This window comes from Schistocerca nitens, chromosome 3, assembly GCF_023898315.1.
Source record: "Schistocerca nitens isolate TAMUIC-IGC-003100 chromosome 3, iqSchNite1.1, whole genome shotgun sequence".
NCBI classification, from domain to species: domain Eukaryota; kingdom Metazoa; phylum Arthropoda; class Insecta; order Orthoptera; family Acrididae; genus Schistocerca; species Schistocerca nitens.
Window position 1 is genome coordinate 994,170,939 of NC_064616.1, and position 18,681 is coordinate 994,189,619.

The following is an 18,681-nucleotide window of genomic DNA, read 5'->3' on the forward strand; positions in this document are numbered from 1 at the left end:
CCCTCAGCTGCATTGACGCCTTAGCAAATATAGTTTCTGTCAGCCAAGTATAAAGTGCCTAGGACGTATATTAAGTAAAAAAGGGCTCACACCTGGACAGGATTGCAATCAATAATGTACCAGCTCCTAAGAACGCCATAGAACTACAGTCGTTCCTGGACAAAGTTAATTATTATGCAAAATTCATTCTTAAAGTGGCCCACCTTTCCTACGTGCTTAATAAATTGCTTAACAAAGAGTTAAATTTGCATGGTCAGAGGCATGCCAGAAAGCTTTCTTACCTCAGACCAGTCCCTTGTTTATAAACTTTCAACTTGGGGGAAATGCTCAACACTTGCCACTGGTGAATCAGAGTGTGGCATTGGTGGAGTGCTGTCACACAAATATGCCAATGGCATAGAACAGCCCCTTGAATTTGTGTCTAAAACATTAAATGCAGCACAGGGAAACTACTCACAAATGGAGAAAGAAGTTTTGACAGTCATACATAGCATGAAGAAGTTTCACATATATCTCTGTGGTACTAAAGTTCACCTGATGTTCAGTCACAAACTTCTCATTCCTCTATTTGTCCCACACTTGAAACTTCCTGATAAAACGGCACATGGGCTGCAATAGTGGACATTGTTTCTTAGCATCTATAACTTCAAGACTCGTCATCGGTCCACCACACAGCACTTTTATGTTTTTCAGTTTGGACCACTCGCTGAGCTGTTTATGTATGTTTACAATGGCTTTCACTATGTTCTGGACATTGCTTCTGGATAGCTGTCCACTTTGTGAACTCTGCCATCATCAACCATAGGAACTGCATATCTGTTCCACCAGTCTTTGCATCACTGCTTGTGAGAATGAGTGTATAGACTGTGTTCTACCTATGCTGAGTAGGGTAAAAAAACTGTTCATGTATGTATGATTATGTCCATCCAGCACTTTCCATGTCATTGTAAAGTAAATTTTATTCAACTACTTCAGGATACATGTTAAGTCTTTATTTCTGTGATAGAAAGTACAGAACACAACTGAAACTGTTTCAGGTTTTATCTCCTGGCTTCCCTGACCTTGAGGAATTAAATATTGCAGCATTTACTCTTTTTGATGAATCATGCTCAAAACCCATAGTTGATGACAACTCCATCGAAAGGATTTTAAAAACCTCAACTAAACTTAAGCTATTAGATGTTCGTGGCCAGAATAGTGTGTCAGATGCAGGTTTAGTAAGAATACCTGCATGGAATGTTGAACGATTATTTCTTGCAGGTAAGTATCAATTGAAATTTACAATCTTAGTTAGTATGTGTGATAAAAAGTAGTGGGAATTATTGTTTTTTTGGAAAGAATTTAATTTGTTCATCTACATTAATGTCATTCCCTTCAAAATTGTCCCCATTAGATACTATACACTTATGCTAGTGCTTTCTCCAATCCCCGAAACACCTCTGGAACTCGATCCTTAGGATAACTTTTAGCTCTTCCAGTATTCCCCTTATATGAATATAATCATGTTTACATTGTAGCTTGTTACTTTTTGTAGCTCTGAATGTCTGCACCTAAAATCAAATTCTGTTTGGACTATGCTGGTGCAAATATGATGGACTTCATCACCAATGCAGTCCTGCTTATGCTGGCATCGAAAAGTTTCAACAAGTATTCAACTTCATATAAATGAATATGAAGCATTTCTTCTGGAACCAGTCTCATATATTATTTCCCAGTGTACAACGTTTTGAACATTACGGAATAGGCAACCTAGCTTGTCCACTCATAATGAGTTCATATATAAGAATGACATTAATTAATGTTTCACTCAAGTTCTTCTGTCTTCCGTGACATGACAGCACACCATTACAATGTATCCTTCTACTCATTGGTGCACCATGCTCCTCCAACATGTAATGCTGACTCAAGGGGAATACACAAAGCCCATACAGGTACCGCAACTCGTGGTAATACCGTGATCATCATTGTACCTTGATACCGTGTGGGATCCATGTGTACACATGTCACATTCAACACATAACAAAAACCTACAAACAGATTCCTGTTTTGTAACCACTAAACTATTATATGGTTTAATGATCCCAATCATCATTCTCTGGCTAGGTACATGTAGGGCAAGACACCACTCTTCTGGAGTGAAATGTAACACCAATAATGTGATAGCTACACACCAAAGAAAGAAAACTTACTATCTTTCAGAGTTATCCTCTGATGAGCTAAGTACAATTCGCACACAAACACACACATATACACATATGCCTGTGCCTGTACATGGAGCTGACTGGGCTAAAAGTGCCAATGCTATTTTTTCAGCAGGCAGACTGGTTGTGGTGGGAGTAGTGTTAATGTGGGATGGGTGGAGGGAAATAGAAATGGGAGGCAGGGAGAGACTGTTGGGTGGAGGGTGCACTGGGTTACCAGAATTTGAGGCTAGGATGATTACAGGAGCAGAGGATGTGTTGTAAGGATGACTCGCATCTGCATAGTTTAGAGAAACTGCTGGTGGAGGAAAGGATCCAGATGGCTTGGGTTGTGAAGCAGCCTTTGAAATTGAGCATATTGTGCTCAGCTGCATGTTGTGCCACCAGGTGGTCAACTTTGTTCTTGAGGTTGCTGTTCATCCTGGTGGACAGCTAGTTTGTAGTCATACCAACATAAAAATCTGTACAGTGTTTGTAGCAGTGTTGGTTTATGATATGGCTGCTTTCACAGGTGACCCAGTCTCTGGTGGGGTAGAATAAGCCTTTGACGGGACTGGAGTAGGAGGTGCTGGTTGGGTGGATTGGGCAGGCAATGTACTTTGGGATATGATCCCTTTGGCTAGGGAGTTGGACTGGGAATGGCATAGGGATATTGCATATGTTGGGTGCACGATAGAACACCTCTTTAGGAGGGTTGGATATCTCTCATTTCAGGGCAGGGTGGGAGATAATCAGAGCCCTGGTGAAGGATATAATTCAGTTGTTCCAGTCTGGGGTGATATTGAATAATGAGAGGCTACTCCTTTGTAGCTTATTCTTGGGTGTGGTAGTAGATTTTTTTTTATTTATTTTTTTGTGTGGGTTGTGGGGGGGGGGGGCGGGGGGTGGAATTTCCTATCTGTCTGTGAAAGCCTTTTTAAGGCCTTCAGCATACTGTGCAAGGGATTTCTCGTCACAGTGGATAGGTCGTTCATGGATGTCTGGGCCATATGGGGGGATTTTTTGGTTTTGAAGGGATGGCAGCTATTGGAATATAGGTACTGTTGGGGGTTAGTGGGTTTAATGTGGACAGAGGTGTGGATGGAGCCATCAGAGATGTGGAAGTCAACATCCAGGAAGATGACACATTGGTTAGAGGATGACCAGGTGAAGCAGATGGGAGAAGAGGTGTTGAGGTTGAAGAAATGTGGGTAGGGTATCTTGGCTCTAAGTCCAGATCATGAAAATATCATCAGTGAACCAGAAACAGACCAGAGGTTGGGAGCATTGGGAGGCTAGGAAGGTTGCTTCTAAATGACCCAAAAACAGGTTTGCATAGGAGGGTGCCATGTGAGTGCCCATGGTTGTGCCGTGGATTTGTTCATAAACCTTACCTTCATAGGGAAAGTAGTTGTGGGCTAAAATATAGTTGGTAGATCAAATAGGCAAAATAACAGAGCCCAGTAGAAATCCTTGGATAATATAGGAGATACTGAATGTGACTGGTGAAAGGAGAAAATATGAAACTGCAGCAAATGAAGTAGGCAAAAGGAAATATGGACATCTAAAACATAAAATTGGCAGGAAGTGGCAAATGACAAAGCAGGAACATCTAGTCAGAAATACAAGGCTGTAAAAACAAGCACGATAAGGTGAAAGAAGGTAAATCCTATAGGAAAATTAGAGAGACCTTTCAATAAAGGAGTAGTAGCAGTCGAATATCGAGCTCAGATGGCGAGCTAGTACTAAGTGAGGAAGGAAAAGCTAAAAGGTGGAAGGAATATATATGAGGACTGTACAAGGGAAATGAGCTTGAAGGTGATGTTATAGAAGGGGGTGAGGAAGTAGATGAATATGACTTGGGAAATATGATATTGTGAGAAGAATTTGACAGAGCATTCAAGGACAGAAGTCAAAATAAGGCCTCTGGAGTAGATGACACTTCCCTAGAGTTACAGAGATCCTTGGCAGAGCCATCCACCATTGTGGTGTCATATATACAGCCAGCGACAGTTTGGTACTGGTACGGTACTTCTCCAATTTTGCAGAGAACCATACCTTTAGATAGGCTATTACTATTAAGAAGTCACTACTGCCAGCTCGCTCCTGTGGAGGAATCAGTGTACTATTCGTGTCTGCATCTACACCTCGAGAGATCCAGCCACGACAAAAGAATTCCACCTGCTGTGCAAGATATAGAGATGGGCAAAATACCCTCAGACTTCAAGAAGAAAGAAGTACTTTGTATTCAAAAGAAAGCAGGTGATGTCAGGCCTGAATAATAATGAAAGCCGTGACTGAAAAAATTTATACAAATTATTTACAAAAGAATGGAAAGACTCTTAGTAGCTAACCTTGAAGATTTGTGTTGTGGCCCAATAGGCCAGAGACATTAACTATGCCTCTCCAGCATTTGAACTTGCTCCATCTAAATATTCAGTTCCCTGTGGAAGTGGAAAAAGGTGGCATCTTACCACTCCCGAATGTCATAGAAGAAAAAATGGCACGAAGTGTCTACTGCAAACCCACTCACATAGAGTCGTATTTGCAGGCCAAAAGCAGTTACCACCCTGCTTAATGAAGTAGTGTCTTATGCTCTGGTGCATAGAGCCCGTATGGTCTCAGATACCGACAGTGAGCTACAACACTAAGAACGGTGTTCCCACAGCACTGTTATTCTGATAGGCAGATATGCAATGTGTTGTGAACAAAGCAAGTTCAGTGTAGGGATGTAGATGGAGATGCAGAGGCACACATTGCAATTGCCTTCTCGAGATATTTTGGTGGCACGTCTTCAAGAATGAAAAAAATCCTCAAGAGACACGACATCGAGTGTATTTTTCATCCATCGGCAAAACGGATGATTTTTTTGTGTTCAGTCAGAGACAATCTCGGGCCTCAGAAAACGTAGAGGATATAAGATCCCGTGCCACAGTGGGAAATCTTATATTTGGCGAACATGTCGAAACGTGCAAGAACGTTATGTCGAATGCTATTTTCTTACATGCCTGAGCCAACTTGATAAATTAGTGGTAGCAGATAATTGCCAGAATGTGAGGCATCACATGTTTTGTGAAAATACTGAAGTTTTATCCTCAGCATCATCATTCTAGGACTGTGTTTTTAAGGAGGCCGTACTTATCTATATGGTGAACAAACTTATCAACAGTGATGCAGTTTTTCAGTTAAGCACTGGCTGCAATGCAGTATTGGTTGCCATTAAATTTATACAGGAGAAACAAGAATCTCCAACTCGTGACTGGACACAGTATGCTGTAGAGGTTTAATTCATCTTTTAACTACGGGAGCGTCCGGGGACACAGTCATTGCCCACTGCACGTGCACGGAAGGCCTCTCTTTGGTGCCATACGGGACAGTATCGGTGCCACTTTCACCCGACCCTGAGCACACCGCCGTGCATACGTATTTCGTGCTCCTGGCCAGAATAATTTTGCCACTGCCGAGTGATCACCGTCCGTCACATTTTACAGCGGTGACAGCAACCACCACCACCTGAAAATGTTGAACAGTTGTTTCGATGAAATTTGTGGGACTTGCCCAGTATTATTAGATTTGTGCAGTCTGTAGCACAGTTTTAATTTATTTGAATGGCCAGCTACTCTGCCCAGTAAAAGTCAGCCTCTATCGGTGACATGTCAGGAGGGTAGCAGGTTGCATATTTAGGTTTCTCTCTCTGCTTTTATTGTATAATTATTAAGTTAGTCGTGCTAGGACGGTTAGGACATGTGTGCTCACAGGAGGATGGATGGAATACCTATTTGTTTTTACAAAGGGTACTCTGTGGCATTGGCCCCTTACTTAGCTGGCATTTATCACGAATCTTTCATCCAGTGCAAAGTCCCAAGTGACAGGAATAAAGCGTGGGTCACTGTTACATATAAGAAGGGTAAAAGAATGGACCGGCAAAGTTACAGACCAATATCTTTAACATCAGTTTGCAGCAGAATTCTTGAACATACTAAATTTCCTTGAGACAGAAAAGCTTCTATCCACAAATCAGCACAGATTTAGAAAGCATCACTCACGTGAAACTCAGCTTGCTCTTTTCTCGCACGATATCCTGTGAACCAGGGATGGAGGGAAACAGGCAGATTTCTGAAAAGCATTTAACATGGTGCCCCACTGCAGACACTTAATGAAGGTATGAGCATATGCAGTAGTTTCCCAGACATGTAAGGGGCTTGAAGACTTCTTAAGTAATACACACATCAAAAAAAAGTTTTGCATCACCTCAGCTCTGAGAATTCCAGAACCTGTACAGAAAATTGGAGTAGAGATCAACATAAACATCATTTCAGCTCTTTTTATTGCTCATGAAAAACCACACATTGCATGTTGTACCACCATACAGTGAGACCTTCAGAGGTGGTGGTCCAGATTACTGTACACACCGATACCTCTAATACCCAGTAGCACATCCTCTTGCATTGATGCATGCCTGTATTCATCGTGGCATACTATCCACAAGTTCATCAATGCACTGTCGGTCCAGATTCTCCCACTCCTCAGTGGCGATTCGGCGTAGATCCCTCAGAGTGGTTGGTGGGTCACATCATCTGTAAACAGCCTTTTTCAATCCATCCCAGGCATGTTCAGTAGGGTTCATGTCTGGAGAACATGCTGGCTACTCTAGTTGAGTGAAGTCGTTATCCTGAAGGAAGTCATTCACAAGATGTGCATGATGGGGGCGCAAATTGTCGTCCATGAAGATGAATGCCTCGCCAATATGCTGCCAATATGGTTGCACTATCTTTTGGAGGACGGCATTCACGTATCATACAGCCAATACAGCACCTTCCATGACCACCAGTGGTGTACATTGGCCCCACTTAATGCCATCCCAAAACAACAGGGAACCTCCACCTTGCTGCACTTGCTGGACGTCTGCCCTCAGTAGCTGAGTGGTCAGCACGACAGGCTGTCAATCCTAAGGGCCCGGGTTCGATTCCCGGCTGGGCCGGAGATTTTCTCCACTCATGGACTGGGTGTTGTGTTGTCCTAATCGTCATCATTTCATCCCCATTGACGCGCAAGTCGCCAAAGTGGCGTCAAATTGAAAGACTTGCACCTGGCAAACGTTCTACCTTATGGCGGGCCTTAGTCACACACACTTGCTGGACAGTGTGTCTAAGGCGTTCAGCCTGACTGGGTTGCCTCCAAACACGTCTCTGACAATTGTCTGGTTGAAGGCATATGTGACACTCACCGGTGAAGAGAACAAGATACCAATCCTGAGCAGTCCATTTGGCATGTTGTTGGGCCCATCTGTATCACACTGCAAGGTGTCATGGTTGCAAAGATTGACCTTGCCATGGATGTCGGGAGTGAAGTTGTGCATCATGCAGCACAGTTTGAGTCATCACACGATGTCCTGTGGCTGCACAAAAAGCATTATTCAACATGTTGGCATTGCTGTCAAGGTTCCTCTGAGCCATAATCCATAGGTAGTGGTCATCCACTGCAGTAATAGACCTTGGACGGCCTGAGCGAGGCATGTCATTGACAGTTCCTGTCTCTCTGTATCTCCTCCATGTTCGAAAAACATCACTTTGGTTCACTCCAAGATGCCTGGACACTTCTCTTGTTGAGAGTCCTTCCTGGCACAAAATAACAATGCGGATGCAATCGATCCGCAGTATTGACTGTCTAGGCATGGTTGAACTACAGACAGCATGAGCCCTGTACGTCCTTCCTGGTGGAATGACTGGAACTGATCAGCTGTTAGAACCCCTCCATCTTATAGGTGCTGCTCATGCATGGTTGTTTACATCTTTGGATGGGTTTAGTGACATCTCTGAAAAGTCAAAGAGACTGTATCTGTGGTACAATATCCACAGTCAATGTCTATCCTCAAGAGTTTGGGGAACTGGGGTGATGCAAAACTTTTTTTTGATTTGAGTAGAACCCAGAGGTGGCTTATGAGTCAGTGAGTTACAGGGTGCTTATGTAACGGAATGTGACAGAGAACACTAACAAATGGAAACAGCACTGGGCTGTAGGATGGAAGGCTCTAGATAAAATAAAATAATGAGAAATCCAGGAAGGAACAACACTATGAATCAGGATAGATGGCTACTCAGCACATAGTTGAGCGGCACACAGGCACATTTAAAAGTGGACAAAGTTATCAGATGAAATCCTTATTCAGATTTAGAAAACACACATGGATACATACAACTCACCCTCTCGTACACTCTGTTGTCTGCAGCCACTGAGACTCGATTGCAGTGAGCAACAATCTCAGCAGGGTTGTAGTGAGGTTACAGAAGACAATTTGGATCAAGTGTGAAAACACCCTATCCCCATTTCTCCAGAACCTCAACACCTCCTTTCCTTCACCTAGTCCTCCTCAGCCCAATAAACCACCTTTCTTGATGTCTACCTTCACCTCACAGATGGCCCCATCAGTAACTCCATCCACATCAAACATACCAACCACAAACAATTCCTCCATTTCTACAGGTCCCATCCATTCCTTACCAAGAAGTCCCTTCAGTAAAGCCTAGCTACATGTGGTTGTTGCATTTTCAGTAGGGAGCAATCCCTCTCCAAATATGCTGAGGGTCTCTCAGAGTTGTGCACAGTCTGAAATTGCCCTCATTTTGTCTAGAAACAGATATCTCATGCTTGTTTCTGCAGTCACGTCCTGTACCTCACATACCCACTGACCAGCCACAAAAGAGCACACCCCTCCTCTTCCCCCTTCCCCCCTCCTCCCCCTCCCCACCCCCTCCCCTTCCACGGACTGGAGCAACTGAATCATGTTTTGTGAAGAGACCAGGTACAGTCTCACCACCAAAATTATGATGTGTCCCTTGGGACAGATCGAGTGAGGTGCCACAGTGGTTGGCACACTGCACTCACATTTGGGAGTATGATGATACAAATCTGCATAAAGTCATCCAAATTTAGGTTTTCCTTGATTTCCCTAAATCATTTGCGACAAATACAGGGGTGATTCCTCTAAAGGGCACTGCCAACTTCCTTCCCCATCCTGGAAATAGTCCGAGCTCGTACTCTGTCTCTAACAACTTCGAAGTCAGTGAGACATTAAATCCTAATCGTCCTTCCTTCTGTTGGGATGGTGTGTGGATTTCTGAGTCAGAAATCGAAAGAATGAGTGAGCACAATCACTGTGGGAAATATTGTAATATACTCAACTTAGGACAATGAATCCTCATCAAAATCCATATATAAGTCCTTGGGCATTGCCAGGAGAAGTAAAACCCCTTTAATAGTTCACAGTTCATATGTAGCTTGCAATCCACAGAATTAAACATTAGTCAAGTCGTGATGCCAATGATGTTGCACTACACTTGGAGGAAATGCTAGACCGGAGCTAATCAGCTCTACAGAGTTGCAGTCGGAGGACCTCTTAAATGTGCGATCCGTGGCGCCAATTGTGCCTCAGCTCAGTGGATGTAGCATTCTTGTGGCCAGTGGTTGGGCGGAACCAGTTGCTGTTGTTTCACTGTCAGACAACAGCATAGCATCTAATGCCAGCCTCTGCATCCACAACAATTTCCCGTGTTGTATCAACAGGCTAAAATACCACATCCCTCCATCTGAAACTTCCTCACCACTGTCATGTAGTGAGCAATGCAATGGCGGCACGAGGGGGGTCGGGGGGTGGGGAGGAGTGCGGGCAGGTAGGCTTGTCCACAGATGTTGCTGAGGAGACGTGAGCTGGGATGAGATAAGATATGATAAATTAGGGCTCATAAGGAGGCACATAGATCTTGTTTTTTTCCCTTGCTCTATCTGTGAGTGAAACAGAAAAGAAAATTATTACTAGTGGTGCAGAGTACCCTCCGCCACACGGCTTACAGTGATTTGTGAAGTAGGTATGTATGTGTAGATGTAGATGTAGATGTAGATGGCTAAGGCAGCATCACCACCAACAATCAAGCATCTGCCTTGCAAATGCTTGGGAACACCAGCTGAAAAACCGGGCATAGGTTACACACTTGTGTCCAGTGGCTGAGGCTCTATTGAAGTGGATGACATCTCAGCATCTTGTGGGTCCTTGCTGTTGTGAAGAAGGGCAGTTGGGTGATCCTGACCCGACCCCAGTGTCAGAAGCAGTAGGCACCGTGATTGCATCAGCAGTGCTGCGTTGATCTCCCTCAGCTCCACGTCTAGCACTGATGGAGCCAACCCCGGGGGAGGCACAGATGGCAGTGGTAGAGAGAATCCGTTTGGCAGCAAACCTGAAACTGAGAGATCTGAGGCAGTATCATGCAGCTGACATGCACGAATTAGGGTGTAGTGCAGTCTGTGCACACTGGAAGGGCCTTGAGTGACAAAAATAGAATTAGCCAGTTGTTAATAATTGTGCACATTCCTATCTTTGGCGGGCTCCAAAAAATCTGAAAAAGACATCATCATTAATTTTGAACTGAGTATTGAAAGGGTACATAGCTGACTGCTGAAGTGATTGCAGTAGGTGAAGTTAAGTTCTACTTTGGCAGCCATACCGCATTTCTGCAGGTGATTTGCTTTCTCTTGACTTCGAACAGTAGGATGCCGAGAATGTTTGCAGTGCCTTTTCCTATATGTGGGAAGTATGAAGTATGTTCATTTGGGCTTAAAGTGCATGCAAAATGTTGCGCCTCTCCATTTGACTGGTGATGGGGTGGTTCACTTAGCATGTGTTGTAAGCTGTTGGTGTCACAGACTTGTGAAATTTTCTTGACACAAACTGTGGTCCACTGTCTAAAACAGTTACTTGTGGAAGTCTCTCTATGAAAAAAACTGACGTCAGCGTTTTGATGGTTTGAGGAAGCCGTCATGGACTGCATGGTGCAACAGATGTAAATCTGCTAAATGCATCAACCACAATTAATCATCAAATGTTCCAAAATGGGCCAGCATAATCAATATGCAGTCTTTGCTGTGGGGCAGTGGGTTTAGGCCACTCAGAGAATTTCTGGGTTGGAGCGGCTTGGTGCTCCACACAGGCCTGGCAGCTGGCAGTCAACTTTTTGACCTGGAGTCCCATCCTGGTGCAAATGCAATTGTGTTGAATTGTGTTAGGCAAATTGTTTTGTACTGACCATGCCCCCATGACCTCTGTGCAGCAAATGAAGCACTTTTTGTTGTAAAGACCATTGTATAAGTGCTTGTGAATGATCTGATTCTACATGGAGGAGAATCAAACTATGCTGAATTAATAGAACATGTTGGTGTGCAAAATACTGGCAAACCAACGAGGTCTGAATTGCTTTGACTGTCCGTGGCCAACCGGTGCAGATGTACTGAACCAACAACACTTGGAAACCAGGATCTGCCACCACTTCCTGACCAACCACCCTATGCGTGATTGGGAAATATTGAAGTGTTGTCGTCAAAGACAGAGTCAGTCCCAATAGGTAACTGTGACAGGCTTTCAGCATTTTAGTGCTTTGCCATAGGAGGGTAGACAATCTCACACTGCTAATTAGACAGAACAAGAGACCAGTGCTGCAGTTTCTGAGCTGTGCACAGTGGGACAGGGTGGAATGGGCTGAGCAGTGAAGTCAGCAGGGTGTGGTCCATCACAAGACAGAATTATTGCCCATACAGGTACTGACGATGAAACTTGTTGACATCATAAATTATTGCAAGAGCTTCTTTCTGTAATTGGGAGTAATAGCACTCTGCTTTATTCAGCAACTTAGATGCAAATGCAGGTGATGCATTTGCCCCCTAGATTCTGCCCTGATCCCATACGATGAAGTGTCAACCACCGAAATTACTCATTTGGATGGGTCAAAATGTGTCGGGTAACTGTCACTCAACAAAGTGTCTTTTAATTTCTTGAAAGCTGAAATGCTCTCCTGGGACCACACAAAGTGAGTATTCTTCCTACGAAGTCAATGCAATGGAGCTGCAATTTGAGCAGAATTTGGGATAAACTGAATATAGCATGTAAGTTTGCCTAACAGTGCCTGTACTTCAATGATCTTGTGGAGCTCTGATACATCAAAAATGGCTGAGGGATGCACCTCTGATGGATGAATACCTTGTGCATTTCTCACATATCCTAGAGGGATGATCTCTATCTGAAAAACAAACACTGGTCCTTGTTTCAAAGAGGAAAGCACGTCAAAAAAGATTTTGCAGATTTGGGAAATGTTCTTCTGGTGTATGATCAGAAGCCGGAATTTCGTCCAGATAATTGGAGCAGGAGGGTACGTTTGCTGTCAACTGTTCCATTTATCAGTGGAATATGGCAGGTGCTGATGCACTGCTGAAAGGTAACCATAGAAACTAGAACAAGATCATGTGCGTATTGATCACAAAAAACTGCTGTGATTGTTCGTCCAAGGGTATCTGAAGATAAATGTGTTGCAAGTCAATTTTGGAGAAGTATTGACCAGCACCTAATCTGTCCATTAGTTCTTCCAGCTGTGGCACAGGATACAAATGTACAGCTGTTTGAGTGTTGACAGTGGACCTGAGGTCATCACATAAGCCTAACTTGCCATTTTGTTTTGGTGAGATCACTAGAGGAGAAGCCCATTGGCTTGCAGCAACTGGTTCAAGAACACATTGTTCCTGCCGCTTTTCTAATTCTTCAGCTACTTTGTTCCAAGTAGCTTGCAGGACCAACAATGCCCAAAAGAATTTTGGTGTGTGTTGGCATTTATTTATTTTATTTATTTATTTATTTATTTAACCTGATCTAATTAGGGCCATCAAGCCCCCTCTCACGTCGGACCAGAGTTTCACTCATACAATGTATGTTACATCATAGTTGCTGAGGAAAGTAACAATTTTAATATGACAACTAGTATTAACATGATTTGAGTGTCTGCAGTGGTGGCGTGAGTAAATTACACCAACAATGAACTAACAAAGTTAATACTGGCATTACTTAAACTACTGCAGCTGCAGCCATTAATATTTATAATAGTAATAATAATAATAATAATAATAATAATAATAGCAGTAATGACAATAATTGTGACATTAATAATAATAATGGCAGATAAAAGAACAATGTGTAGGTCTACAAAGTAGATGTTTTCTGATATAGCAAATTCTGAGAAGGAAATTTAAGGAGACTACATCAGCTAAGAATACTGGGGAATGCGGAAAATAAGGTTGAAAAGAGAGACATACAAGGGTAACGAATGCAAACAGGGCCAATGGTAATCTTATTGTTGCTTTAGTAGATACATCATTAACTGTCTTCTGAAGCTGGGGGTGTTACTTAGTTCTCTAATATAATGCGGTTGTTGCAGAATTGGGTTCCCAATACTGACAAGGACTAGGAGAAGGTAGCTGTGTGATGCAATGAGACAGAAAGGATCTTGCTCCGGTGGGAACAGGCATCTCTGTCTTGCTGTTCAGACAAGAACAATGAGTTGAGGAGACATATGAGAAACAGTGTAGACAGTAGAGAAGATGTGGAGGGTATGGAAATCTCTGTGCTTGTCTGCACACAGCCAGAATAGGTGTGCATATGGTGGTGAAATGTGATCAAAGAGTTGAACATCACAGACATAATGAGTGCGGGCATTTTTAACCAGTTCCCAGCACCGTGAGACTTCCTGAGAAAGGCCACTGTAATCAATAATTGGCAGTATAGGTGTTTGTACGAGTTCCTTCTTCAGGTCAAGAGGGAAGAGCTTCTTATAATTTTGTAGGGCTCGGAGAGATACTGATGCCTTCTTGCATATTATAGTTAAGTGCTCAGTCCAGTTTAGATTTTCATCTATTACACTGGGGAACAGCCATTTTGTTGTCCTAGATCTGTGACTTGTTCTTAACTAATTTTTGGCCCCTGAATTCAAAAGTTTTAGCGGTTTTTCTCTATCACGTCAAGTTTTTAAACTACAGGATACTCTCTCTTTACCCTAACAGTCGTTAAAACTGGACTTACAAAAGAAAATAAAGTGGGTACTAACCAAACGTAGTAGAATATTAGAATATTTTATTCATTCAAAGGTTATTATAATATTCAAAGTTACATTGTGTTTATACAGATAATAAAAACAAAGATATTAGGGTACAAATTTTTGCTTATAACTTTTCCTACAATGTTCCATCTGGGGACATTCTAGCTTGATGCTCCAACAGTAGTCAGCCATCATACTGACGTCCTATCTATGTTGATACCTTGCTTCCATGACCTTCAAATCTTGGTGGAATCTCTCACCCTGTTCATCTCTAACAGCACCAAGATTTTCTGGAAAGTTAGCAAGATGGCTATGTAAGAAATGCAATTTGATACTCATGTTACAGCCAAGCTTTTTAAAGCTCCCTAAGAGTTGTTGAACAATTTTGGTGTAATTCTGGGCTCGTGTATTTCCAAGAAAGTCCTTGACAATACTGTTGAATGCCAACAAAGCATTCTTTTCAAGTTCACTCATTGTTTCTATGAAATGTTCATCTTTAATAAGTTGCTGAATCTGTGGCCCATGAAAGACACCAGCCTTCATCTTCTCATATGACAAGCTAGGTAATGTTGAAATGATATACTTCAAACAGTCCCCTTCAGTTGACAGAGCTCTAACAGATTGCTTCTTGAGACTTAGTTTTATATGCAAAGGTGGAAATATAATGTTTTTTTTTCTGTCAACAAGTGGATGATTTACAATGTTTGGATCACCAGGTTTGAGGTCAGATCTTGGCGGCCACTTTGACTGCACCCAATGCTTCTCACGAGCTCTGCTGTCCCACATACACAGAAAACATGGATACTTGGTATATCCACGTTGCTGGCCAAGAAGGAAAGAAACCATTTTAAGGTCAACACAGATGATCCATTGGTGCAAGTTATATTGCAACACATCAATGACCTTCTTTATGTCTTCGTATTTTTCATGCAAGAAAACTGAATGGCCTTTTGGGATTGAACCGTATAAATTTTGATTGTGGAGGAGAACACACTTCAAGCTACGTTTTGCGCTGTCTATAAACAGTCACCGTTCGGTTGCATTATAGTCTGAAATTCTCAATTCCATCATTAAACCAGGTATGTTGTGGCAATACACAAATCCATCAGCACTCCGGAAGAACTACAGAAATGCACTTTCTCTCGATCAGAAGTAGGTGATTTAGCTTCTTTTTCTAACAAGTTTTTTTGTGTAGTCTTGATGCTAGAATTCTGATGTTTTCTGGATAGTCCCAAATCCCGTACCAAGTCATTTAGCTCATGCTGATTAAATCCTTTGCAAACAGAATCATCATCACCTTTAAAATCTTTGTCACTGGGGTCACTTCGATCTTTGCCCGACACATCTTCTTGTATTTTCCAAAGAGGGTAATTCTTGAAACACTGGCTCTGGAATTTCAGCTGAATGTGGCACAGGGCGTATAGCTGACTTTAAAGCAGGGTAATTTTTTTTTTATCCTGACATTTTTACTATTCGAAAGTAACAATCACTGGAGTGGTCTTTGGGTTCTCGCCAAATCATTGGTATACCAAACGGAAGTTTATTACGTGTTCCTTTTGTCCGCATTCTCAAACCCTCCACACACTGCTTGCAGACTTTGTGAGGGGCCCATGATTTATCTTAGTCACCAATTTTTACTTTATAATAAGCAAAATAGGCTTCCCTGACAAAATTACTGATTTTTGTCCATTGACTGGGAATGGTAAAACTGCCACATATATAACAAAGTGAATCGGGACTGTTTAAGCACTTAAGATGTGAACTACCAGTGGCAGACGTAAAGAAACTTTCTCGTTTATATATAAATAAGAAGTAAATACTGTTAATCTTGTGTAAAATCAAATTCTTGCACTATGTGTTGGAAACTGGCTTCACTATATCATAGCGACAAGTACACCTGTTTACTACAGTGTCTCATGCATAACTGACCACATTAGTCTAGACAATATGAATTCAAACCTGTCGTGCGGTGTCACTATCCCCTCCAGTCGTCACTGGTTTAAGGTTCGCCGACAGAGTGCAGCACTGCGTTCTGCAACAAACAAATTACCTGTCAGAAGCATAATCGCATGCGCAACAACTGTAGGAACAAAACTTGGCGCGATAGGAAAAAAACTAATTACAGTTTTGGAATCAGCATGTCCATTTACCTCTAAAACAGCCTAACAATCGAAGCCAACAGAAATTAAGTTACAAATTCTTCCCCAGAGTTATTGCTCTTAGATTATTTTCTGAAGGAGAGAAGATGGTGTTTGTCCCATTTATGGTTAAAGATGATAGGGATCCCATTTATGGTTAAAGATGATAGGGATTCCTAATATTTTGGGCTAATGAGCCTAGAATGGTCAACCAGTATTGCTCGGGTTTTAGTATATCCTGTGCCTATTTTGATAGTGCACACAGCTTGGTATTGAGATTCTCGGTAGCTGTCTTCAAGTTTATAGGTTTTGCACTTGGTACAAGGTATTTTCAATAAGACAGGGCTGAGGACACATCATTTACATACAATGAAAAGAGTATAGGAACTGATACCGAATGCTGAGGGTTGCCTGTTACTACCTGCCACCATTGCGACTTTACGATGCCTGACATGACGCGTTGCTGGTGAGATGTCAAATATGAGCAAAACCATTGTATTGCACTTAGCAAGAGATTTAGGCTGCTAAGTATGAGAAGTAAAATGTCAAAGGCTTTACTGAAGTCTAAGAAGCACATGATAGTTGCCTCTTGTACATCCATGGCAAGCTTCAGGTCATCTGTTGTCTTTATTAAGTCAGATGTTGTGCTGTGATGTTTACGGAAACCTGATTGGTATTCATCTAGTAGGTTGTTTGTAGTTAGGTAATTTGTTAGCTGATCATGGACTATATGTTCTGAGGCCTTGGACAATGCAAGAAGAATGCAAATAGGTTGGTAATCATAGGGTACTGTGGCAGTGTCCTTTTTAGATAATGGCTTAACTAGCCCGTGTTTCCAGGCCTCAGGTAAACACTTGTGGTTAAGGAGTGATTGAAGATATGTGTTTAGTGGGCAGTTGTGGGTCAATAATAAGATTAATCATATGGACTGTGACGCTGTCATATCCAGTAGATGCTGATCTGAGACACGTGATGCCTCTTTTGATGGTGTTGCAAGTAACATGCCTTAGGTACAAATTTTTGTGGCAGCAGTCATCTAGCCTCATGAAGTAATCAATCAGTTTCTGTTTTGTTTGTGGTTCAGTTGTCACTGAAGGTAATGTGAAGTACCAGTTCAGTTCACTGGCTGGGACAATGGAATCAGCTGCAGCTTTTACTTTGTCTATACCAAGATCACACAGGTTTTACCATAGGACAGCTCATGTATTTCTATTGCCAGTTATTTATTTTCATGTTATGTGTGCCTCAGAAGTCTTGAAAGAGGTTGTGAAGCTCATTACGTAACTGAGAGAGACTGTCATTAGGCACGAAAGCATTCACTGACAACACATTGTCTTGTATCTGCAACCCAAACAGGTCAAAGGCATCCATGCCGAAAATGTTCAGACTGTCTTTTTTTGCACCAAGAACCACAAACAAAACTGGTTTTGTAACTTCCTTGGATGTGGCAGAGAGACTACCAACACCTGAGATAAGGATAGCATCACCATTGAACCAGGTGGCTGTAATTAAAGTGCAGCTACTCACAGAGCTCCAATGTGGCCTGTAGTTATTGTATGGCAGGAATGTTTGCTAGATATGCTAATGTGTTAATGTGGAACCAGTTTATGCTGGAAGAAAATTAGTTCCAATTTTGGCCACCAGGTGTAAATCTGGCACTGAACACTGTTTGTACAATGGCATGACATCCGTGCTCTCGTGTGACAAGCCATAATGTGAGTGGACAGTACGGCTATCGAGAAGAGAGATCATGTGCTGTTAGTGAAACTATTTTATGTGAACAGCAGCAATTACAGTGCTGCATTGAGAGAATGTTGCTGACTGAAAGGTCGAGGTAGAGGCCCGATGTCAGTAAATGGTATGAAAAAGATGATAATGAAATTGGAAAACACAAGTGAGCTGTGTGGGGTAGCTGGAAGAGGAAAGCGTCCTACCCCACTGATGGTGTTTGTGTTGCTGTAACTGACCATGCCCTAAGTAGTGCTGGTGTAACGAGTATTGTCTATTCCGTGGTCAACAGTATGGAAAGTTTTGTGGTCTCTTTTACACTGGTACTTGTACAAGATCCAGATGGTGTGGCAACTGAAGCCTCATGATCTGCAGCAACATTCTGGATTTGCTCTTCATTTTCAGGCAAAAATCAAAGTTGATGACATGTGGCAAGACAATATTCTACGGAGTGACGAGGCACATTTTACACTACAGTGTGCAGTGAATACACAGAACTGCTGAATTTGGTGCAATCTAAACCGCATGTTGTGCACAAAGAGCCATTGCACTTGCTATACGTGACTGTATGGTGTGAATTCACAAGCACCTTCATTCTTATTCTGTTCTTCTTTGAAGAGAATACAACCAGAGGGACTGTCAGGTGTATAACAGTGGCTGCATATTTCAAAACCTCATTGTACAGAATGAGATTCCTGCTTCGGAAGGGCATAACTGTGTGGAAATTAC

At 42.3% G+C, this 18,681-nt stretch overlaps 1 protein-coding gene across 2 annotated transcripts in view; it reads left to right on the plus strand.

The window, feature by feature from the left end:
- Positions 1-18,681, plus strand: part of LOC126249057 (F-box/LRR-repeat protein 6) — a 241,118-nt gene that overhangs the window by 142,039 nt on the left and 80,398 nt on the right. For both annotated transcript variants that reach the window (XM_049950695.1, XM_049950696.1), the window contains exon 7: positions 1,038-1,260. In XM_049950695.1, the coding sequence (XP_049806652.1) occupies positions 1,038-1,260 (223 nt within the window). The remainder of the gene's footprint in view (positions 1-1,037; positions 1,261-18,681) is intronic.